The sequence below is a fragment of the Ambystoma mexicanum genome, chromosome 4p (assembly GCF_040938575.1).
Source record: "Ambystoma mexicanum isolate Mex_15411 chromosome 4p, UKY_AmexF1_1, whole genome shotgun sequence".
Classification (NCBI taxonomy): Eukaryota; Metazoa; Chordata; class Amphibia; order Caudata; family Ambystomatidae; genus Ambystoma; species Ambystoma mexicanum.
In genome coordinates, this window is record NC_090927.1 from 476,419,146 (window position 1) to 476,444,305 (window position 25,160).

A 25,160-nucleotide genomic window follows, 5' to 3' on the forward strand; every position below is an offset into this window, starting at 1 on the left:
AACCCTTCCAGGGTCATTGACACCGGAACTCTTAAGGCACCTCAGACCCTCACGCTGGATTCCCACGTTCAGTGCCCTCCAGCCATCCACAGCCGTATCTGGCCCCCTACCATATGGGAGTAAAGTTGTTTTCAGCGTTAACCTTGAATCCAGATAGGGCACCATATTCCTAGATAACTAGGAGGGCTGCTGGGACCGTGGAGCTCGGATTCTTCAAGTGGAAAAGAATGTCATCGGCATACAATCCTATTTTGTATTACTTGCCTCCTACCATCAGCCCTCTATCCATGCATCACTCCCTATTTTTACTGCCAGTTGCTCCATATGAAGAGTAAAAAGTAATGGTGACAGCAGGCAGCCCTGTCCGGTCCTCCTCTCAAGTTGTAAACACTGTGATCCCTTGCCATTCACCACCATGTGCACGTTAGGCTCGTTGTACAGTGCTCAGTTCCCACGCCTAAATACCTGCTTTTCCAGAACCGCAAACAGGAACCACCTATCCACTCGATTAAACGCCTTCACTTTGTCCAGTGCAAGCAGTACTGGATCTCCCGCATCTGCCCCCATGGACTACATTAAATTCAGAGTTTTCTAAGTGTGTCTGCCTCTTTACGGCCCAGAATAAAGTCTACCTGGTCCGAGAGCACCAATCTGTGCATCAATGTCTCGAGGCGTGTGGCCAGAGTTCTAGTGTAGATTATTTTCGTCCACAAGCAATAAAGATATCGGGCGATAGGACTGACACCCCTCTGAGTCCCTACCTTCTTTAGGTAGCGCCAATATTAACGCTTTGATGAACATGGGGGAAGCAATCCCAGTCTCCATGATATTATTAAAGAGCTTGGCTAAATGCTGCAGCAATGGATCTGCATATCTTTTCTAAAAAACAATAGTGAACCCGACTTTCCCAGAGTCTTACCCTTCAGCAGTCTGTCAATCGCCTTCTGAATTCCCTCTGCCGTGAACTGGGAGTCTAGGCTACACAACCCCTCTGCAGACAGGGATGGGAGGGGAACCCTCCTGCAAGATAGTGAGCCACCTCTTACTTCACTGTCCTAGCTGCTATTTTGTGCATTGAATCAAATCTAGCAAAGCCCCAACCACTGATGTCTTCTGGGGTTTCATGACCTATCCCGTTGTGGTCTCTTTTCCGATCTACCCATCTGTTCGCTATTTGGGCCCAAAGTGTCGCAGCCAGCAATGCATCCGCCTTGTCCCCCTTTCGCAATATTTTTGTTTTAAAAACTGCAACATCCTGACTGTATCGCACACATCCAAGGACCACAACTCTGTCTGAGAACATCCTCTGTGTGATCCAGCTCCTAATGTAACTTCTCCAACTCCATAAGGAATATTCCATCATCCCCATTTCCCACTTCTTCTGTTCCCCTTCCCTTATCAGCAACCCCCACCACTTATCAGCAACCCCCACCACTTGGCTTTCCCTGCATCCCACATTATACCTGGGTCTATCTCACGCGATTCAAAGAATTCCCAAATTCCCTAATCAAGTTGCTACGCTGCCCCAAGTCATTGCACCCCCAGCTGGAATCCTTCCTATTGAGGCCCTCCATCTGAACATCTATATAGACTAAATCATGGCCCGACCACCCCACCAGTCGTATGTTGCATTTGCTCACCCTACTCCCAAACTTCTGTTCCATAAGCAAATAATCGATCCTAGTGTAGTTCTCGTGTGGGGCTGAAAAAAAAAGTAATACCCCTCTTCTGAGGATGGGTAACCCTCACATATCCACCAGTCCCCTCAAGTCCAGGATCTCTTTAAACCCACTCCTCTGTTCAAGGGCAGATCTTCCCCTTGGTTCCCTTGGGGAGCGTCTATCCATGACTGTATCTGCCCATAGATTAAAATCACCCCCCACAATCTTCATGTCCCCCTCTTTTGCCAAAACCGTTTCTCGGGCCTGCTCGCAGAAAGCTAACTGCCTTTGATTCAGGCAGTAGATTGAGACAAGTACCACTCACCCGAGCACTCCCTGTATAATGAGGAGTCAGCCCTGCCCCATCAATTTGGCTTCTGTTTTGGGCTGCAAACATAAATGCTTATGGAGTAGCATCCCATCCCCACCTTTCTTCACTGGTCTTATGCCCAAACTACTTTCCCCACTGCTTCCCCCCCCACCCCTCCGTTGTCTTTCCTCCCCCTCCTTCAACCTTGTCTCTTGCATAAACAGGACGTCCAGGCCTGCCCTCAAACTCTCACACTACTAGCAACCTTTTTATAGGCGAGTTCAGTCCCTTAACATTGAGCGTTCCTACCCAAAGCAGACTCCCACCCTGCTTTGCATCAAAGTGGTTGCCAGATCTTTTGACTGTTTGCATAAACAACATCCATCCCTTGCCCCCCTGCGCCAACATCTCCTGTAAGCCGCCTATGGGCATGAGACCCCACCCCTAACCTCGAGTCCTCTGACAACCCCCCCATATGCACCCTCCCAACCCAGTCAATATTCCCAACCATAACAAAAGCAACATTTGAGATGCCCTAATGAAAGGTAAGGGTCCTTGGGGTCAAACTCCCCACACTCCTCCCCCACTTTCATTTCCCAGTCCTCCTTGCTCTCACAGAAGGCGTTCAAGCATCCCTTCAACCTGGAACCTCCCTAAACCCATGCACTTCAAGAGTGCTTTGCCCAGGTATGGGCGCCCAGCTTCACAATTGTCTTTCCTCTTGCTCCTCTCTTCCGCTGAAATGGGCCCCTTATTGCTGGCTGTCATCTCATGTCCTCCTTATTTGGAGACTGCTGCGTGTCCGCACAAAACCAGCAAGGTGGCTCAATGCATGCGTCGCCTCTGCAGCCTTTGTAATCTTGTATTACTCAGCTCCATGTTCAAAATGTAGAGCAAATGTATAGGCCAACCAATAATTAATTCCTGCATTGAACCAACCACTGTGTCAAAGGGCGACAGTCTCTTCTTCTAGACAGTGTAAGGCCTGTGTGAGGAGCCCTTGGTTCTCATCCATTCTCTCATGGGGAGGGCCCTCCCATGGGTCCAGGGCGGTGCAGTCACAGTCTAGTAGTCCCCCTTGGGGTGGTGTGCACCGTGAGAGGTTCAAATGGGTGGGGAAATCCCTTATGGGACGAGGGACGATAGTGACTACCCATGTGAACACTGTAACTGGAAAATTGAGACGAAGGAGCGGCACAGAGTAATGCAGAATACAACGGAGTTTAAAAATAGGAGGACTGGGAATGGCGTTGAGCCCTCCATTGAGGAGCCCCAAGAGCAAGCAGAGACCCAAAAGAAGGAAGGAGGCTTACCGAGATGCTGCACCGGGAACAAGCAGAAGCGGAGCGGGACGAAAGCAGAAGAACCGCTCAACAAACCTGGAAGACGACCCTGGTGTCGCAGCAGACAGGAAAATGTGAGAGCGAAACGTTGCATTCCCCAGAGGATTTTAACTTCGGAGATGCTGCAGGCTGCAGAATGACCACGAAGGTCGGGGAAGCCCCACAGCAGACCGCAGGTGCCTCGGAAACGCCCTAGACCATAGTAGACCAGGACAAAAGGTATGCTGTTTGTCGGGGAGGTGCGTGGGGCCCCAAGAAGTTGGTGGAGAACCCAGAAGGCTGAGCAAAACCCAGAAGTCATGGTCTCGGACCCTGACAGAGGCAAGAGAACTTTGACATATCCAAACCGCCGTATGATACTTTGCAGGGGAGTATACCAAGTATAGCAGAAGCAGAATATAAGTCGGAAAAGTGAGCCTGGGACTCGCACCCACATGAGGATTAAATCATTGGAAATCTTCATAGTCACAGTACCTGGCAGGTTAGTGAACCAGCTTGGCTGTGAGGGGAGCTAAAAAGAAACCAGGGAAAAGGAAGCATTCCCCCTGTTGTTTGCGAACACTATACCAAGCCAAGAGAAGAGAGGCATTCTCTTGGTACTTTAAAGGAGCTGAAGGCAAACCAGGGGAAGAGAAGCATACCCTCTGGTGTTTTTGAACACTGTACCGTGCCAAGAGAAGTGGGGCATTCTCTTGGCACACTGAAGAAACTGAAGAGAAACCAAGGGAAGTGAGTCATTCCCTCTGGTGTTATGTTATGGAGCATTTTGGAAAGCCAATAGACGGGAGACATTCTCTTGGCATTGTGAAGACTCAACAGCCTTAGTTCTGCAAGGTTGCACATCTTGTTTTTTTGCACCATTTGAACTTTGTTTCACGAGCTGGAAAAGAACTTTTAATCTCATGTCCAGAAGAGGAAAGACATTCCTTTGTACCAAAGAAGATCACCATTCACCTTAGCTAGAAATAGGTTTGGCACGATGGTGGAATTTTACTTTGGACATCCTGACAGACTCCTTATTATTCTTTGAGGCCGGGAAACCCCTCTTGTTAAAAGGGATAGTTAGGTTTTCACCAACCCTCATTTCTTTCATTTCATTAATTCATTTTGTCATTTGTATAGTGCCTTTCACCATAATTATGGTCCCAATGCGCTGTTGGTACAACGCCCAAGGAGGGACCGGATTCCAAATTTGGGATAATTGGGAGGTGCGGTTATGCGTGTGTGCATTTCCGCCATTAAAGTTATGTGAGGGTGGCCAAAACCTGTGTCTGACTGGCGTGTGGATGGACGCAGTTCAGGTAAACTATTAGCTAAACATGGTGGAATGTGTTCAAGGAGATAGAATATTATGTGGGAAGCTACTGTTTGCATTTTTGTCTTTAAAGGTAGCTTCATTCTTATGTCAAAGGTGTTGTACAATAGTGTTTGTGTTTATATATGATTGCAGGGTGTGTGGAATGAGCCGTGCCTTCTGCTAAATTACTAAGGTGCGGTGTGCAAGGGGAGAAATGGGTTAGCTGTACAAACATCAATGTTTACATCCTGGGTTCTGTCTATGTACAAAGAACAGTGCTACCTATCACCTAGATTTAGGGTCTAAAATGTGTAGACAGACATTGAGTGAATGATTTTAGAAAACAACTTCTGCAATATATGGCTACCATACACAATTACGCTAGATGCAGAATATGGCTAGATTCAGAATACGGCTACCTTTTAATAAAGGTTTATAGCAATAGATATGCCACTGTTGTGTCTATCTCTTACTTCTGCACCCTTACACCAGATAGATCCTGAAAGATCCGAACCATTCCCCCATCATAGGTGTTAGGTAAGAATTGATGCAGAAACGCTGTGTGATACTACACAACACTTACCTGCTTAGTATTTTGTAACCTACCTTTTGGTATAGGTCTGTACTACACAAGTTGGTAGTGTGACTGAGCAGCCAGGCCTATCTCAAGAGGTGTCAATGTGAGTTGTAGCAATAGAATCTGTAAATAAAAATAGCCAAGTAACACTTACACTCCAAGTTTCAGTTATAAATAGTTATTTATTTAACATCAATTTTTAAATAAGCGTTCTTTAAAAAGGCAATTCATGTAACAATGTAAATATACTTTTAAATTGCTTTTGAGAATCAGAACAAGTTAGTGGATAATCTTTGGATATGCTTCATACAAAATTCCTACACCCTGAGGTGACTTCACTCACAAGGACAGTAATGCCATTTATATATCACACTTCTGAAGTTCCAGAAAGGAAAGGTTTAAGGAAGCAAAAGGTTAAATGGGTTCTCCGTAAACGTGAGGACAACCACATTTTCCAATTAAATCTAAACAAGGCTTTCACAGCAGTAACAATTCACAACAAGCTACCACCTATGAGGGACAAACAATATCAAAGTCAATGGACTAAAAGTCTTCGGGGAGCCAAGACAGCCAAAGTCAATTGGAACACCGTCTATGGAGCTGAGGCACTTCTTAGATCAGAAACAGTCTTCCACAAAGTTAGAGAGTTTGTAGAAAATCACATGTAGGGTAACAAGCTGTTAAGCCTGTGAAAAGAGAGTTGGAATAAACTCTTAAAGGTAAGCCACTGCAATTCCCAAATGAGAAAAGCACAGCTAAAAGGCAATAAGGTAAGTACCCGAAGCCTAAACAATACCTCTGGTTTGAAGAAGATTGGTCCAGCTGGATTCTGTCTTGCTACAGCAGTGCAGACCCTATGTTCCTGAGCCTCAGTCGTGGGAACAAAAGGGAGGACATCTAGAGGGCTCCTGCGGCGGTACTTGGGAGGTCATCAGCAGCTACAGGCTATTTTCGGTTCAGTGGCACTTTGCAGTTTCACCGCTTAGCAAACAGCACTATTGCGGATTTCGGGTACCAGTTGGGCTTCCTTCACTCCTTGGGTCCTGCACTCTGGTGAGGGGACTCGAGCTCTGGTTGTCCTGCTTCTGGAGGGTCCTTAGGAGACTCCTTGTGCTTCTAGCCGGATTTCAGACTTTTCACTCGATTATGGATTACTCGACCCCTGGCATTCGGTTCTTACAGCAATGAAGTACAGCCAGTTGGGGAAGATGGTCCAGAGGAGTTCGCCTCAGGGTTAGTTGGTCCCACTAACACAGCGGGAGAAGTCCCTACGTCTGGAGCTTCTCTGTTGAAATGAAAAAGGAGTTTCAGCACAGCAGCACGGCTTCATCAGGCAATTCAAAGGTCAAGGAGGATGCAGCAAGCCCCGTTCACGGTTTCTTCATCGGGTGTATCTCCCAATGGTCGACTCTGCCTCTGGTCCCAATACCCTTGCCCTTTAAGCAGGTTTCTCCCATTCATGCACAACCTAGGATGTGAATAACACAGCAGGGTGGCTGTCCTGGGAGGACAGCCAGCCAGTCAATCAGGACTGGTTGCATTGAGGCATACCTAGAGACAAATGATAGAGGAGTTTTGGGAACCTCCCTCACATCCTGCCCTTCCATACACACTGGCGCTGAAGCCTGCCAAAGGCAAGACAAACAAAGGGCTCAAATCTGTCTCAACGCGCAGAGTAAAACCCAAGAAAGACCTCACAAAGAGAAAATGGCGAAAAAAGAAGACGGGGGGCCATTTTGACAAAATTGTCACCTATGGGTGCTGTACTGCAGCTGAGGGTTCTGCCTGCGGTAGAAAAGCACAATGATAGGAAAAATTAAACCACTGCCACCAGTCATTTAAAGTAGTGTGGGTAACATAAAAATGTTACATGAGAGAGTAGGAGAAGGGGCTACAAGGTAACCCCCCAGCACTCCACATAAGATGGGGTGTACTGGATCTACAAAGAGAAAAGGTAAGTAAAGTCAATTTCATTTAACTATTCTTGGGAACGTAGTATTTAAACCTTAGAAGAAATCTAAAGGGATTTCTCCGACACTGCACTGAAGGTGCTGTGTGTCACCATACAAAAAGTAGATGCACTTGGAGTTTGTCAGACTCCCAAAAAAGCGAAAACACATAATCCAAATCTGGTCAAAACACATGAGTGGGAAATAAGTCTAACTCACTACAGGCTTAAAATTAAAAAGTCCTTAAGTCCAGCAAAAGAGTTGGGGGTCTCTAAGGCTGAAGGGAATTAACACAGAAATTAGAATTCTCCCTAACAAGCAATGTCAGCTGTAGATCGCCCTTTTGCCAATACCTCCATCTTCTGTGAGTAACAATGAAACCTCGTTATTATCAAATGTGGCCCGGTACCATAAGCCTTCCCGCTCCTATGTGCCGGTTCCATCATTATTTCTTTCCCACTGTCTTTCTTGAACAGGAGGTTGATGATTTCACGTATCTTTCTCTCCACTTCTCTGATATTCACCATTTTGATCTTGCACACCCAGAACCCTGATGATGATCCTGTGTTCACGGTTTTCAAGGTCATCCAGTGTAAGAAGCACCTTTCCTTTCTGACCTAAATCCCTGTTAGCCTAGCATCTGGTCTCATTTCCACCAGTTCTGCATTCAGCTGATTGTTCTGTCCCATCTTTGAAATGAACTAACCCCTGGAAACTAGACCATGCGACAAGGCCAGCACAGAAACATTGATGCCCAAAAGGCTGAGTTGAGTGTGCTGGAGGGCCTTGGCAAAAATGTAAAGCATCTGGTGCTTGAACGCCTCCCACAGGATCTGTTGGGAATGCTACTTTAGGTGGTGATTCCTCAGAGGGTGTCCTCATCCCTGCGACAGGTGTTAATGGCTCTTCTTTCTGGAGTAGGTGGCAGAAGAATGTTGCTTTGCGATGTCACTGGAAGAGGGGACCTCCTTGTGATAATTCTTCTTTTGGGCAGAATCCGAAGAATGGTCTTCATCGGGCTGCTCCTTATGGATCTGAGCTTTCATAGAGGAAGGCAGAAGCCTTCCTCTATGAAAGCTCAGATCCACAAGGACTTCAGCGACTTCATTGATATCCTCTCCCTACCTTTGAGGAAGGTGTATAGCTTAGCAGCATGCTCTGATAGGCCTTAGAATGCAAAGATTATCAGGGGATTGATTCTAACATTTCAGTCTCCTCTTACTGCACCCAATGAAGTTCTTCTGAATATTAGGAGTGTCGCCGTTGAAAAATCTCAATGAGATAATGTTCCAAGCAGCATACCTGAGGTCATACACATTGCTGGCTGATGTCACATCTTGCGTAATGGGTGCCCAACTGCACTGAATGGAGCCAGCATGAAGCCATAGTGGACCCCCTGATGGCTGAAAGCTTCCACAGAAGATGTATTGAAGATGAGGAATCTATGGTAGGAAGGACTCCTTCATCAGACAGAACATTACTGAGAGGTATCTAAATAGAAACCGATACAGGTGGCCACCCATCTTTTTCCCTCTTACAGTTCTTTGTTTCCATTCAAAGGATGTCCTTGTTTCTGGTGCTGCGTTGGCCTCTGCAGATGATGTAGGTGATGCACGTTGCCTTGAGGGTGATTGCTTGAAGGGGTAGCCAGTGCAGCTCCTTGAGAATGGGACTGATGTAGTGAAATATACTTGTGAGAAGGCGTCCTGCAACATGCTGGATGTCCTATAATGGGGCCACGGTGGCGTATGCGACAGCTGCAGTTAAGGGTTTGCCACCGTTTAGGTCGGTTTGAAACTCTGGGTGGGCATGAAAGTCTTGACTTTTTGGATGAGCGTGACCTGGTAGCAAGCTACTTGGGTTTTCTTGGTGAAAATATATCGTATATGGTTCTTTCAACAACACCTGACCAAGGACTAATTTCAATGGATGTACATAGCTCAGAGTGCTACTGTTAACAGATGGCAGCCCAAGCTCTGGCTACCCACGCTCTGTACAGCTCTCTGCTGCTCTTAAGCTAGATCTGCGCTTTAAGCAATACAAATAAAATGAGATAAATTGTTCAGCTTGGTTGACGACATCTACACTGAAAAACAAAACTTCTTCCGTATCTTGCTAGTCTTTGGGGTTTGAAATGCAAACATTCAGCATATGACTGATCTGGTAACACCATTACTATGTCTGCTGTTAACGAATTTGTGTTTTCTTTACTTCAGAATATCAAAAAATATCCCCACAACCAAAGATGTAGAACCTTTGCTTGAAATAGATGGCGACATAAGGAATTTCGAAGTGTTTTTGTCTTCACGGACCCCAGTGCTGGTCTCCAGAGATGTAAAAATCTTCTTACCTTGTACTGTAAACCTTGACCCAAAACTGCGAGAAATCATTGCAGGTAAGCTGTCAAACTGAAATGCTTTCTCTGCTTTCTCTGCTTTCTTATTAATGTCTTTTTGGTGCTCTCACTTGTACCAGTAGTTTTGAAATTAGAACATCGTAGTAGCAGTTTCAGTGCTTCTCGTAGCATTGTAATTGTATTGTAATTAAACATTTGTATTTCATTTAAATTGTATTTCATTTAATTTGTATTTCATTTCATTTGTATTTCAAATGCTATTGTTAAAAGTCGAGCACAGACTACTCAGAGGGGCCAAAATATGCCTTATTTTCTTTGAACCAAAAGTTGATTCACACATTTATCAGCCTGCACAGGTCCCACATAAACTAAAGCCGCCTGCATTTTACAGATTCAAACTAGTGAAGTTGGAACCTACCTACCAGGCACACATACAGCTTTTTGAAGTCTTAATGTAGTGATGTTGGCTGTGACAGGATTTCAGTTTTTGACCTATAGGCTGCTCAAATATCTGCAGCTGGTTTTCAGTATAGGTCACTATTTTACTGCAAACTTGTTTTTTTCATAAAATTTGAAGGAAATTACATGTTGAGATATATACATGGAGAGCTTCTTCATAAGTTATTACATCACCTTGATAAAGCAATATCACATTTCTATAATCACATTTGCATTAGAGCTGCATGAACTATGTATGCAGATCCCACCTAAATCCATAGTCTTTGGAACCACAGTACCAGTGGGGTTAGTTTGAGGTATCTTAGAATTGCCAACACCAAAACTGTAAATTGACCTTTTTGTCTCAGAAACCGTGAACACATCAGTGTTGTAAACCTGACATGGTCCTCTGCTGAAGGTGTTCTTTGTGCTTTTCATGCACACTGAACACCTTGAGTGCAAATGAAAGTTTAAGTGCACGACAATTGATAAAATCATTTGGTTCTTGTTAGGTGTGTGGCTCAACATATACAGCAGCTTGACGTGGCGATGCTAAGAAAGGTGATTGTCATTTGAGTTTACTCCCATACTGCTAACAGAGAATTCTGTAGGCGCAACGTTGAGGCCAGTGTGGGACCTTTGGGACTGTGAAAGTCCATGACGGCATGTAGCCGCTAGATCAGTTTAAGAAAAGAAATGTTCTTGTTTTATTTGTTAAAGACATTTTTAAATATTCTTTCATGCTGTAACTGACTTCTGCATGGTGTAATTTTTAATTCATATGGCAGTTGAAATAACTTCATTTTCTCTATGCCTAGGAGGAGCATTGATCCTTCAACCTTACACAGGACGACTGCAGGCATCTCTAGCTCATTTGCAATTGATTAATAAGTCCTGTAGAGTGTTAGAAACCTAAAGCTATTCTCCCTCCTATTCCTCATGGATCCTTTGCACTGGTGGCCGGAGAAAGGCAATTGCTCTTGGATCCTGACCTGGGGGTAGACACGCAAAGGGAGGATTGGATTTGGCCTTGGTGAATAGGTTATATCTCATCAAATGGAGGATGCCAGCCCGGTTTGCAGCTGCTTCAGTTTGTTTTTAAGTTGGGCTTCGAGAATAGCCGAAGAGCAGGGGCTACCAGAAAGGTACGGGATACCAAATATTACATAACACCGGTTCCTGTTTGTTGGAAAGCTAATGCTGGAGGGCTGTATGCTGCGCTTCGTTGGTCGGATGTAGGTCAGGCCACTGCCAGGACCACTGACCAGTGTCGACGTTCAATATAATTTATAAATGTCTTGAGGCGAGGTTGAGGCAGTCTCCGGCAGTCTCTCTACCTTGTCTACTGTGGGAGGACCCCATGGAACTACTTAACTTCAGTGTCTACCGCGGAGCGGTGAGCGGAGCTTGAGGCGAGGTTGAGGCAGTCTCCGGCAGTCCGCGGCATCCCCGTGGCGCACGGCCCTTCGAAATGAAGCCTCGTGGGCCCTGTGAAGCTTCCTTACACAAAAGCTCTATTATTTCTCCATGTGCGCAGGAACTTCAAACAGAGCGCACAGCAGAGCAGCGACTCCTAAGAAGTAATTTTAAATCTCTCGACATCACGTCAATGAAACCATCAACACAAAAACCGGAGGTATCAAGGAATATTGCCGTGGCCCCTTCAGCCTGCACTACACCTGGCAATACCCCGTCAACCCGCTTCGATTTTGAAAATCCTTTCGACGGGACCCAGCGTTCACCCTCTGTATCCTGCTAGACTCCCACGGAGCCACTACCCAGTGCTACCGAAGCGGAGGAAGGTACAAATGCATCAAACGCAACAAACGTCAGAGCACAGCTTTTTCAACATGGCTTATCTGTTGCCTCTACAGCCCTATTGAATCCTACATGCGCCTCAACAAACATAGGCGCTCTTACCTCGGAGTCTCCCGTCTCCCCTGTTGGGCTGGGTAGGAGCACGGAGGACCTCCTGGACCCATTGGACTCTTCGGATTTATCGGCCTCACTGAACCTCCAAGGCGCTGCGGCTCTTTCGACACGCCCGCTGCCCGTCTCATTGGAGTCTCCTTCCTCCTCCTCTTCAAGCGTCACCGCCCAGCCTGCACAGCCTTCCCGCCAGGCCCTTACGGTGGCGAGAGGGGCGGACGATTCGACGGTCGGAGGACGGTCAGCATCTGCCCCTGTGCTGGCAGCCTGGGCGAAAAGCTGGGTTGAGGTGGAAACGGGGGATGTCCTCCCGGTCGACGAAGGAAGGGAGCCTACGAGCGGGGGGACACTCCTCCGTGCCCCAACGTTGGAACCCTGGTCTCCTGGCAGCATGCATGCCACGCAAAATAAGGCTCCGAGAACTGTGGTGGGACTCCAGCCCCTGCCGGAAAATCGTACGACCAGCACAGTGGTGCCCCCCCAGGAGCCCATCTGTCATCCAGAAAATTTGCTGGTGTCGCCACCCATAATTATGGTCCAGATCCACGCAGCTAAGGAGCAAATTGCTTCAGCAAGTCCGTCAAGAAAAAGAAATGACAGTGACCTCATCAAGATTTCTCTAAAAAAACAACCTGTGACAAAATTGGCAAGCAGTCCAACCAAGGAGGATTCTCCAATAGGTGAGCAGACCAGTCAAAATATCCTGGAACTAAATGCGGGAAACCGCTCAAGTGACAAAATTCTTTTTCCGCCCAGATTAAGTAAATCCTGCACTGCTAATACATCCTACGAAGTAATTGACGAACTACCGGAAGAATCAGTTTTTCTGAATCTACTGTTCCCCAAGCACTGGCAAAGAACTTAAAACAAGACGCTAAATCCAAAAAATCACAAAACCTAAAAAGAAAATACAAGAAAAAAGATACAGGAAAAAAAACTCTCCCCTGCCCATTGTTATCAACGGCGTTAAAAGACTTCTTCAAAAAACAATGTAAAAGAAAGCTGGACGAGGTCAACGAACTTTCGGACGCGGAAATTCTGGAAGCAATCCAAGATCTCCCACCCTACACCAAAGCAAGAAAAACAGTGTATGCTAAAAAACAAATGGATCCTTCAAGTGCCAACAAAAGTGAGCTTGAACCAAACAATGCTCTAAAAAGAGGAAGACATTCTATGAAGATACAAGAGGAAATAACTGCACCCATCCCGAAAGAAAGCACTCCAGATTCCCTGCCCACCACCATACACCCAGTACACCTACCTATGTTGAGTGCGAGTAGCTTGGGAATAATAGAGGCTGCAGCTAACATCAAATCTCCCACACCTCCACAAGGGGAAGATCAAATTGGCGTATTGCTGCCACTCACCACAGAACCCTCTCCTAAAGAAAAATATGTCGATGAAATTGCACCGATGTCTCCTTCAGTCCCTACTCACCAACAACTATTCGGGACTCAACCATCGACGCAACTTCCCCCGGATCAGCAAGCGGGAAACTTAAAAATCAAGATCAATCTACTAAAACAGATGAAAGTCTTTTTTTCCCAGAACAATTGTTGAACTCAACACCTCGACTACGTTCGCCACCAAGAAATAGGAGATTAAGCAAAATAGTCCTAACTCAAAAGACTCGCCATAAAAAAAAAAATGATTTGGCCACCATCATGTCGGCAATTACAATAGCCCTAGCACCATTTGGGAAGCTCTACGAAAATATCAATGATTCGTTAAAGGACAGCATCACAGTAACAGCAATGATGCACACCAAGTTGATATTTGTAGAAGGATTTATCACCGCCCTGGAACAAACTAACAAGAAGCACAGAGAAGCCTGGGACATGAAGCTATCTGTATTGGAAGAAAAGCTACGACTCCTCCAAACCACTAGTCTGGAAAAAACAACGTCAGATTATAAAGAAACCCAGACCCCACTTCAAACACAATCCATGAAAATGGCGCCGCTCTTTGTTAACCGAATAAGCAAATCGCCTTCTCGAACAACGGAGTCTCTGAAAACGACACTCACAAAACTCGCTTCCAAAAAACCATCTGTTCCAACGCCCAAACAACCCCTATTGAAGCTAATAAAAAGCCCTCAACAAGATTCAAGCATGAGGCGCAAAGAAGCCACAGTAGAGCCACCACCCTCTCCTAAGGGAAACCACAAAGAAATTAGAAGAGCCTGCATTGATGAAACGACGGACCATGAAATCGACACCATTATTACCACCCAGCCTGCCCTTTCACCACGGTCTGCCGATGAATTTATCTGCCAAAGCTCACTGATTGATTTATCACAACACGAGGACTCAGCAGAAATCATTGAACTTGACACGGAAAATGGAGACAGCTCTGGAAATCAATCGGAAACTCAACCACGCTCACTTAAAGAAGGCACTAACAAAACTACACTCTCCAACCCGTGTAAGAGACCTTCTAACTCAAATCAGGCGGATGATTTGAGTATTGAGCAACTATATGAAAAATTAAAACCTACCAAATCAATCGCCTCGACTTATCCATCGCCTACTAAAGAAAGAGTCTAAATCCAAATATCAGCACGAATTCTCTTCAAGATCTAACGACAAGCTTTCTGACTCAGTGCGTCTATTCAAGATCGAACAAAAACCGTCAGAAGAGCATTACATGATCCTGAACAGAAGAACTGTTCTCAAAATCCTTAAACAGGTCGACATATTTAACACACTAAAGTCTGACGACTTTACGCTCATAGAGCCCTACCACAGAAATAAGCAAGCAAAGGCATATCTCCACATCAAAGATTTGGCACTCTGAGAGATTCCTCAAGAAGCATACGCAAAAGTGGCCCACGTGGGCTTCATTCTGACGGAGATCCAGAGCTCAAAAAACAGCAAGAGCCAGACGGAAAGCCACAAAAACTCTGCAGCAAAAAACTACAGATACAAATGACAAACTGAGGATCTGTACAGATCGAGAAGACGGGGAAGAACGCCGCCCCGCAGGGAAACACCTGTCTATCATGAACCTAGACCTTCAGGGAAAGCTCCATCTAGATTCGACCATTCGAAACACTGTCGGGATGTTAATGGAAGGTTTGAAGAAAGAAGTGAGTCAAGACATTGCAACGAGCTTAGAAGACCATCTGTGTCAACCCATACATCATCAGCGCGCCGAAACGACCGAAGATCAGCATCCCCAGCCCATTATGTACGACCTAAGCAACATACTGACCAGTCTACTAGCCATCCAGACCCTAAACCAACAAAAGATACATGGTCTTGGCTGCGAGATGCCTTCACTCCCGGTCTCAAGAGATGGCAGCAAACGAGGGGAGCCAATTCTCCATCTCGGCTACCCAATTCTTACAATGAAGCCCAACGGAATTCAACCCTTTCCATAGTGTCATGGAACACTAGAGGCCACATGCACTTAACCAAAATTGGCAGCTACAACTTAGGAACCCACGACATTATATGCCTCCAAGAAACGTGGCTAGTGAACAAACCTGTACTTGACGGCTACACCATCGAGATCTCGCCTGCCTTAAAAGGCCCGTTCGGCAGAACTTCTTCGGGTTTATTAATTGCTATTCGGACGGGGTCAAACATAAGCATCACCAAGACAATTGTAGCCACCTACGCTTTCCTGGCGGTGCTCATAACAATGAGTAATGAAAATGATTCCGAAGTCTGGGCTATTATTAACACCTACTGGAACCCTCAAAGAATATCGTCCGGCAAATTCTGTGATGAAGTGGCTAATATCATTGATGAGATAATGATTAAACATAAAACCTCGGATATTCTTATCTGTGGAGATCTGAACTCTAACTGCTTGAAGTCGACTGACCACACGCCGGCAGCAGAAAGAGGAAAACTGTGGGTTTTGTTAATGAATTCTAAGAATCTTCGAAAATGCTGCAAAATCCAACAATCATCGCACTATCCCTACATGGGAGCGCGACCAATCTACAGCCAACCTTGACTACATCTTTGTTGCAGAAAAAATCTACTCGAGCATAGCCTCTTTTGAAGTAATCAGAACGGAAGCTAGTGACCACAACCTGGTTAACCTCACATGCAGAAGAAAGAGATGTGACCACCAATTCTACAATGTTGCGGTTGAGGTGAACACTCAGCTCTCTTGTTTGCGTATGACTGCAAAAGATATCAAAACTTTGACAGACGAATACAAAACTCTCACTTCAGACAATGAAGCAAACGATGTAACATTCAGGACTAGCTACATCCCACTGTTCCTGCCATTAAAAAAACCTCGAAAAGGCTTTGATAATCAGAGCGGAAACTTTACCCGTACCTACAATCGGACCCTTGTGATCAGACGACGTCACTTAAGAAAATTAAATAAAGAGGCAATAACTGTGCACTCCACAACTCTATGGGAATCCTACCTTCTCGAGTTGAGATCATACAAACAGTGGCTAAGAAACAACAGAACAGCACTCTACCAAGGAGACGCTGAACACATGATCAAGACCATAGCCAACAAAAAAACTCGTGAATTTTGGAAATTGATCAATGACATCAAATCTCACCCTAGCTCGCATATGATAAACGCAGTTTCTGAAGAATGCTGGTTTAACCACTTCTCTAAATTTTTTGATCACCCTCCCACGGACACCGAGAGGACAAAGTCGTCAATCAAATTCCAGTGGGTCGACCTATCTGATACAGATGACATAAGAGCAATCATCATGAAACTGAAACTCTCACGTGCACCTAGCAAATACTGACTTGAAACAACATCCAGAGGCCTGGTCAGCAGTCTTGAGCCTGATATTCAAACATTGCAAGGAACGAAAGATAATCCCGAGCTCCTGGAACCAAGCCATTATCGTCCCGATCTTTCAAAAAGGCACGAGAGAAGACCCTTCCAACTACCGCCCTATCGCCTTACTGGATGTCATTGGTAAAGTCTTTGCTACCTCTCTCCTGACCCACTTCCGGAACTGGGCAATAACTTCTCCAGCCAGGGACCCTCTCCAAACGGGTTTCCAAAAAAATGCCAGCACTGCGGCTAACATAATGATCTTAAACATCTTAAAAGAAAAAATCTTGCTCGGTGCTCCCAGAATCTTCCTCGCCTTCGTGGATTTATCCCAGGCTTTCGATAGAGTAGATAGATCGAAACTGTGGGTCAAACTTAAGAACTGAAATTGTCCACATCAGATCCTCGACCCTATTATCGCCCTGCATACAGACACTCATATATCAGTCAGACTAAATAATCAGGGCTTACTCTCCAACCCCATACCGTCAAATTGAGGAGTCAAACAAGGCTGTCCTCTGGCTCCAGCTCTTTTTATCTCCTTCCTTGGCGATTTCCAAACCTCACAAGAACTGATTAGATCGTTCCCCCCGAAGATCGGAAACACAATGGTTACCAGATTCCTTTACGCAGACGACCTCATCATTTTGGACCATACCCAAGTGGGTCTTCAACGCCAACTGGACAACCTGGCCTTGTACACCAAGGAGAACAATCTGGAGATCAACAACTCTAAAACAAAAATACTGATTCTGCAAAAGCAGGGGCGAAAAAAAAAAGAATCCTTGAAGTGGTTTTTGAACCAATCAAAAATTGAAATTGTTCCATCATTCAAATATCTTGGAGTTGATATTGACAGTTCGAAAAAGATCTCTAAGTATGCAGAAAACTTTGTGGTCTAAAACAAAAAACCTTACAGCCCAACTACGTGCAATCGATAGAAAATATGGCAAATACAGTCTCCTTCCGGCAATCCAATTCTATAAATCAAAAATAATTCCAACACTGACATATGGCATGGATGCCAACCTCTCAATTCCAATGACCCTATAGCCTAAACTAGAAGGTTTCATCTGGAGAGCAACACTAGGCTTACCGAAATCGACAGCTGTGGCACCCATAAGACGTGAACTTGGGCTGCTCTCCATGCAGGCAGTTGTTGCTCAGAGCATGATCCAGCTCTACAGGAAAATCCGGAACCAAGATAGCCTCAAAATATACAGGATGATCTCCGAAGAAATATCTAAGGGGAGCAACAAATCCCTAAACAACTGGGCTGATAAGCAAAGGCGCACACTGCAAGAAATAGTCTGCTCAGAAGAGGAACTAATCCAGAATCCCATGAGAATAAAAACGAAAATGGAATGGCTTGATTGGATAAAAACTAATGACAATGCTGTCTCGAACAAACTATTAACCCATCTGCCGCCAGTCTACAACAAACTGAAGCAACCGATGGAGTATTGCACTAAATATCCAAACAAATGCCTCATGAGAACTCTGCTGAAAGCCCGTTTAAATCTCCTCCCTACTCAAGAAGTCCTGGCAATTCGGGCCGCATCCAAGGAAAAATCCTGTAGACTTTGTAGAGACCCGCAAGCCACGGAATCTATCAAACACCTTTTGATGGTTTGTCCGTCCATTCACCATGAAAGAGAGGCCTTCCTCGGCCCTGTGTACAAATCATCATACGTCGTCGACAACAACATCTGGTGGAATCGTCTCATCACGGGAGCCCAAACGAGATGGCTAATAGCGGCTACCAAACTAATAACCATCGCTTTGGAGAAAACTTTGCAAAATTCCATAAAAGAGAACTTTCGACAAACACTTGTTCGGGAAATCTACATCTGCACAGAAAATGACACTTCTTCCTTTTAGACAAAGAAAGTTGTTTTGTAAAAATCTAAATTGATTAAATACAAAAAAAAAAAAAATCTCATCATCCAGGCATGCATGGCTACCCATGGACTATGCCTGAATGATGACAAAACTGAGATCATCCTGGGCACTACCTCAACCCTCAAAAAATTAGGCCCCAAATACTCTGCCTTTAACAACAACACTATCACTGTTGCTAAGGAGGTGAAAACCCTAGGGTTCTACCTGGGCTCTACCCTGTCTCTCAACAAGCGGGTCAATGCCATGGCCTCCGCCACGGCATATACCTGCAAATTGATTTGAGCAGGTAACCCCTTCCTGTCTAACAGCTGCATTACCCTGGCTAGAGCGCTCATTCTGTCAAAGTTAGATTACTGTAATACGTTGTACATAAGGGCTAATAAAGAAACTAACAAGAAAATCCAAATCCTCCAGAACAATGCCTTGAGAGCAGCACTCGGAATCTCCAGGAGAGAACATATCTCGGAGTTCAGAAGATCAAATAATGGGCTCTCATCACATGACAAAATCAAATTAAAAGCTGCTTCACTCACATACAAATGCCTGAACAACGTGGCACCTTGCTATCGGGCAGAAAGACTTACCAGAAAATCCTCTACAAGAACTACCAGATTATCCAGCACCAACTGCCTCTCAGTCCCAAGATTTAAGCTGTCTAGAGTCGGGAGTAGTAGCTTCTCGGTCAAGGCAGCTCAACTTTGGAACTCCTTATCCCTCCCATTAAGAGCAGATCAGCCCTACCTAAATTTCTTCCAGAACCTTATAAGATGGCTCAAAGACGCTGACAAGTAAGGCCTCCTCCATGACACATTAACCTTTCTTCTTCTATGTAAATAATTTAGATAGTGTCTTCCTGCCTGTGATCTTAAACATCACTAGTTATATCTTTGACTATCCATTGTATATGCCCATATTGTTGCCTATGTTACGATGCTCCCACTCTATCTCTCTGTATCCACACCTTGTACATTGCTTTTGCCCTGAATAATTCATATGTATTGTATTACCCTGATGTGTAACTAAGCTGAAAGTTGTCTTATTCAATGCACCCTGATACCCACGGGTCTGGTGCACATTACAAATAATAAAACAAAGAACAAACCTGGGTGGAGGGTCTGTGGGGACTGGGAGAGGGCTGCATGGCGAGACATGGTATCCCCCTTCCCCAACACGGACTTACTCTCCCTTCCCTTAGCCTTCATGGGATATTTCCATTCATGCCCTATCTTACCCTATAAGTACCTACTAAGTACTGAGAAGAGGAAGAAGCAGCTAGGAGTACTACACACTACCTAATATACCACCCTAGTACTGGGACGAAGAAGAGGGGTATGAAGGTATCCAATGCTGAAGGTCAGGCATGTCCCGTTAATTGGGTTAAGTATGGTCAGGCAAGCCAAGCCAACAACTTGCACCTGAGGCCCCTTAATAGGGCTCAGGTGTATAAAAGGGAAATACCCAAATATGCAGTAGGACTTACATTCGCAGACTTCCTTAAGTTTTCTTTAGGCAGGAGAAATACATACCTTAGTTATAGGGCAAGTTAGGCCTTACACCATCCTGACTTTGAAATAAAACATTCTTTGAAATTTGAAATCTGTTGTCCGCGTCATCTCTTGATACCATGCCTGGACACTAAATATATGATTATATATATGCTAAATATATGCTTATGTTTAATGACCACAGGGCACAAAATCAAGGTATTGGTGGGTGGTTACGCGCAAAGGGCTTACTCTACTCTGTGTTGTGTGCTGGCCCAGTGGTGTAACACAGAATGTGGGCCCCCCCTCCCCCGCGAGCCATGCTGAGGGCCCCCCTCCAACTCGGCAACAAATCACGGGTCATGCCAAATTCTGGGCGGGCCTAGATTATCATGTTTGCGCAATACGCATTAAACGTGCTGCTGAAAGGGTATGCCGCACAGTGCACTAGGAGAAAGATATAAATATGTGTTTTAATGCAATATACAGCACACTTTCTGAGAAAAATTGGCTTGTATGGTAACTCCAATACATGCAAGTCATCAACAGTGCTAAGGAACATTAATGCTTTGCTATTAAATATACCATGCCACATTGAAAACATGTCCAACTGGCTGCACAATGTGGACCAGTGTAGACACATACTAATATTACAGTAAAGCATGCCAGGCCACATTTAGACATACCTAGACTGGTTGCGCCAAAATGCCAGTCGAAGCAATAACACTCATCAAGAAGAGAACACACATTCAAGCCTGCATCTCTGCAGCCTCTAACAACACAGCCGAACTCTTTAAAATCTTCAAGGAACTGGTCAATCCTGTTGCGGTCTCTACCTCTCCTGTTCCCTCCCAGGCCCTGTTTATGGCTCTCGCCTCTCACTACTCCGCTAAAACTCAGTGCATCCTGTCCTCGATCTCCTCTACCTCTCCCTCTCTTGGCCCCCCTTTGGCCATCTCTACCCCTCCTCGTCCTTTCTCTCTGACAACACCCAACAAAGATTCCAGACAATTCCTGGGCAAACTCTTGGAAAAGCTGGCCATCTCCCAGCTTACTGTCCACACAAACTGTTGGCTGTCTCAATGACCATCGGTCTGGCTTCAGAGCTGCCAGGGGCACTGAAACTGCTCTCCTGAACTTCTGTGAGGTTCTGCTCTCTAGCCTTGACTCCAGTATTCCTTCTGTCTTCATCCTCCTTGATCTTTCCTCTGCTTTCGACATGGTCAACCACGCCATCCTGATCAATCGACTACGTTAGAACCTGGGCATCACAGATCAGGCCCTGTAGTGGCTGACCTCCTTCCTCTTTAACTGTCCCTCCCAGGTCCAACTTGGCCCCTTTCTCTCTGCCACCTCTCTCTCTCTACCTGTGGCATTCCGCAGGGCTCTATCCTCTTAACCCTTTGGCCCACCTGATCTCTACCTTCTCCTCTAACTTTCAGTGTTATGGGGATGACACTCATCTTTCCTTCAGGCTCCTCTCCTCCCTCGATAATTCCTGACTATGTAACCGCGATTCAGGATTGGTGCGCCTCCAGTGATATCTGCCTTAATGCCATTAAGACAGAGTTCCTTCTCATTGGGACTCCTTCCCTTCCCTCTCTCACTACCTGCCTTGGGCCCTCTTCCTTCACTTTCCTGTGAGGCAAAAAACCTTGATGTCATCTTCGACTCCACTCTCTTTCTCGCCTCACACATCGGATGTCGCCAAGAAGTCCCACTATCAGCTGCTGCTCCTCAAAGGGACTCTTCCCTTTCTCACTTTCCCCCAGAAGCTCACTGTCTCCAGAGCCCTGCTTCTCTCTAGGCTGAACTACTGCAACAGCCATTTTCTAAATCTGCCTTCCTCTACTCTCCGGCCTCTGCAAATAATCCAGAACAGGACTGCAAGACCTATCCTTGGCCTCAAGCCCAGGGAACGTATCTCTCCAGCCCTGGAATCTCTCCACTGGCTCCCGGTGGCTGAATGGATCAAGTTCAAGACCCTTTGCATTGTCCACAAGGCTTTCTGTGGCCGGGGCCCACACTACATCCAACGCTCTCTTCCAAAATACCTTCCTTCTTGAGCCCTTCGCACAGCTACCTCCAACTCTCTAAGGTTTAGAAGCTTCTCCAGGCAGAGAGTTGGGGGTAGATCTCTCTCCTCTGCAGGTGCCTCCCTCTGGAATGGCCTCCCTACCCCTCTCAAACTTCAGCCGGACCACCTGAAGTTACGCAAGCAGCTCAAAATGTTCCTCTTCTCCTCCGCTTTCTCTCTCTCCCTCCCCTGCTGATCTACCTGTTTTATGTACTGACAGGTTGCTGGGCTACCCTCAGAGTCTCACTGAGTCCAGGTTATTTCTTGATCAGACACCCTTGCAAAGCCTCTGGGCCTACCATGCACTTAGGGGCTGTAACTGTAACCCTACAGTCCCTTTTTCTCCTTGTACTACCCAGAGCCGTGCTGCCCTGGCTGCACTTACTCAGAGCATTACTGCCCTGTTTTCCCTCCCCTATCTCTTGCACTCCCCCTCCCTTTCCCCTTGCACTTCTCGTTCTCACACGTGCACAATCTGAATGACATAAGGCCTAGTAAGATCGTTTGTCTTGTCCTCCCTCTATCTTCCCTCCCTTGTCTTGCCGCGCCCAGAAACCCTTGTGTACAGGCGCATTATAAATGACTCATTTCATATCATTTTATCACAGATGCCCAGAAAAATATACAATGCCGCAGTAAGAAACGACTACTCTCGCAGCACCCAAATGCCAGTCTAGCCAGGACTTCTTCATCAGAAATACCCAGTTAAAAAAAGTCATACCAAACTGAGCAATAACTACACTGGCTGCACCAAAATGCCTCTCTAGCCGCTAATAACATATATCTTGCCTGCTTAGCCTGGACATGGACAACCATTATGATTAATAGCACAATCCTGCCCTCCCACCCCCTACCCCAACCTCCAAAATCGGCTCCTTGGCCCAGCATTACCTCCACGTCCCTTTTCCTTGTCCCAGTGCTTGTGTGAGACTCCTTGGCTCGTAGGTAAGTACTGGGATGAGGAAGAGTGGGACTAGGAGTAATGAAGATTACAGGTAGCTAAATCAGGCATTACCTCCATGTACCTATACCTCATCCCAGTACTTGTGTATGAGGCTAGGAATAATGAAGATTAACAATAAGTAATCAAGGCATAAAACACAAGTAGTGGCGCAACACCATTGAGTTGACTGGGCTTCAGCACTCACCTCCTCCCCTGAAATTTTGGGCTATTTTGACTCGACCTGGCTGACCTTTAGAGATGTTGCCGGACAGAACAGAATACAGATGTTAAACGGCACCTGTGTTTCGCTGTTGACAAGGGCCCATCAATTACTAACGTAAAGCATTTCACTTTTAGTACCTGCATTGAAATGCCAAATTTTCTAGCCAATTGAAATCGTGACATGGGTTTAGTACTTGCATGCCAGGGGAGTTATTGGAAGGGTAGAGAGGAAACAGGAGACCGCTCATTCTCACAGCAGTCCATAAGTGGGTGCTTTCAGACGTAAAGGAGAGAGATAACTGCTTGTGACATTGAAGCTGCACTAGAATATTCTCATTAAAATGCATAAAAAAGATGCACCCACACAAATAAGATTGCCCCACCCCCACCACCCATGAAGTTAGCGCCTCTCCCAACAGTTGAAGGGTTAGACCCCTGAAATGTAGTGCTCCCCTGCACACACACACCATTCACCATATACACGCACACCCAGCCATCCATACATTTAAGTGTGCACCCTTTCACCATACAGGCACACTTAGTCAGCCACCCATATATTTAAGTGTGCACCCTTTTACTGTACACGCACACGCACACCCAGCCACCCATACATTTGTGTGCACCCTTTCACCATACAGGCACACCCAGGTAACCAACCATACATTTAAGCGTGCGCCCTTTCACCGTACACACACACAGGCAGCCACCTATACATTTAAGTGTGCAACCTTTCACCATACACTCACACACGTCATGGTGTTGAGGGGAGCGCCCTACTACTTAAAAAAATACATTGTTTCCTTTTGAAGTCACTCTGACTTCATAAAGAAATTATTTCTGTTACAGAAATTATTTCTTTATGAAAGCAGAGTGAATTAAAAAAGAAATGTAAAAAGAAATTGGGACTTTTTTTCCGATTATTTTATTTTTTCTCCAAGTGGGACCCCCTACCAGGACATGTGCTGATGGGGACCCACCCCACTGCAGGGGCTGCGGGGGCCCCTGTTACGCCAGTGTGCTGACCGTGTGAGCAGAAATGAGGATGCCGTATGTGAGGGGGAGATTCTGCACAAAGGGCTACTGTATGAGAAGTAATTAAATTGCACATATGAAAATTCAATGGTATTTTGCTTAAAGGAATCACAGAGAATGTGAGCCACTCATACTTTTAACAATTTTTTCGCTTGGTTTTGATGAATACTAAAATATTGCAGAAACCTGTCGCCTTTACTGTGTGTCTCTGCATTTTTTAGAGACACAGAGGCACAATAAAAATAGGTTGACATTGTATGTCACTGCTAATAATTGAGCCTGGTGAGAGCCCCAGTTTTTATAACTACCCCCACTCCCCTTCCCTATCCCAACAAGGCAGACAGGGACACATTTCAACCTTCATGAATCATACAGTCAAAATTCACAGTAGAACAAATTTAAAGCAATTTGTACAAATCAAATAGATTAAGTAAATGTAATCTCCTTGGGCAAAAACATCTTTCCGAAGTCATTAACCATAACATCCATAAAAGGTGCTCAGTAACTTTGAAACTTTCTCTCTGTGCCTTGAATCCCAGCTGCCAAATGTTTCCCTAGAAATTCTATATCAAATTCTTTCACGCCAAATAGGTTCTCTCTGTACACTAGCAGATTTCCACACTGTGCCAATAACAAACTTGGCAGCCAACAACAGTTGCATAGCTAAGTATCTTCCTTCCAATGAGCATCAGTAATATTTGTTGTTTTCTGCCCCCATACATACACATTGGTTCATCTGGAATGCCATGACCGTAATACCTTTTAATCCTTGTTCTAACCTCTTGCCAAAAGTCACCAAAGTTGTTGTTATTAGGGTATTTACTGAGCGCGGACCTAGCTTCGGGAAGCAACGGCCCGCGTTACAATTGT

At 45.4% G+C, this 25,160-nt stretch overlaps 1 protein-coding gene across 4 annotated transcripts in view; it reads left to right on the forward strand.

Annotated features, from left to right (window-relative positions):
• Positions 1-25,160, forward strand: part of KIDINS220 (kinase D interacting substrate 220) — a 1,499,978-nt gene that overhangs the window by 1,225,800 nt on the left and 249,018 nt on the right. For all 4 annotated transcript variants that reach the window (XM_069606010.1, XM_069606012.1, XM_069606011.1 and 1 more), the window contains exon 24: positions 9,354-9,532. In XM_069606010.1, coding sequence (XP_069462111.1) covers positions 9,354-9,532 — 179 coding nt within the window. The remainder of the gene's footprint in view (positions 1-9,353; positions 9,533-25,160) is intronic.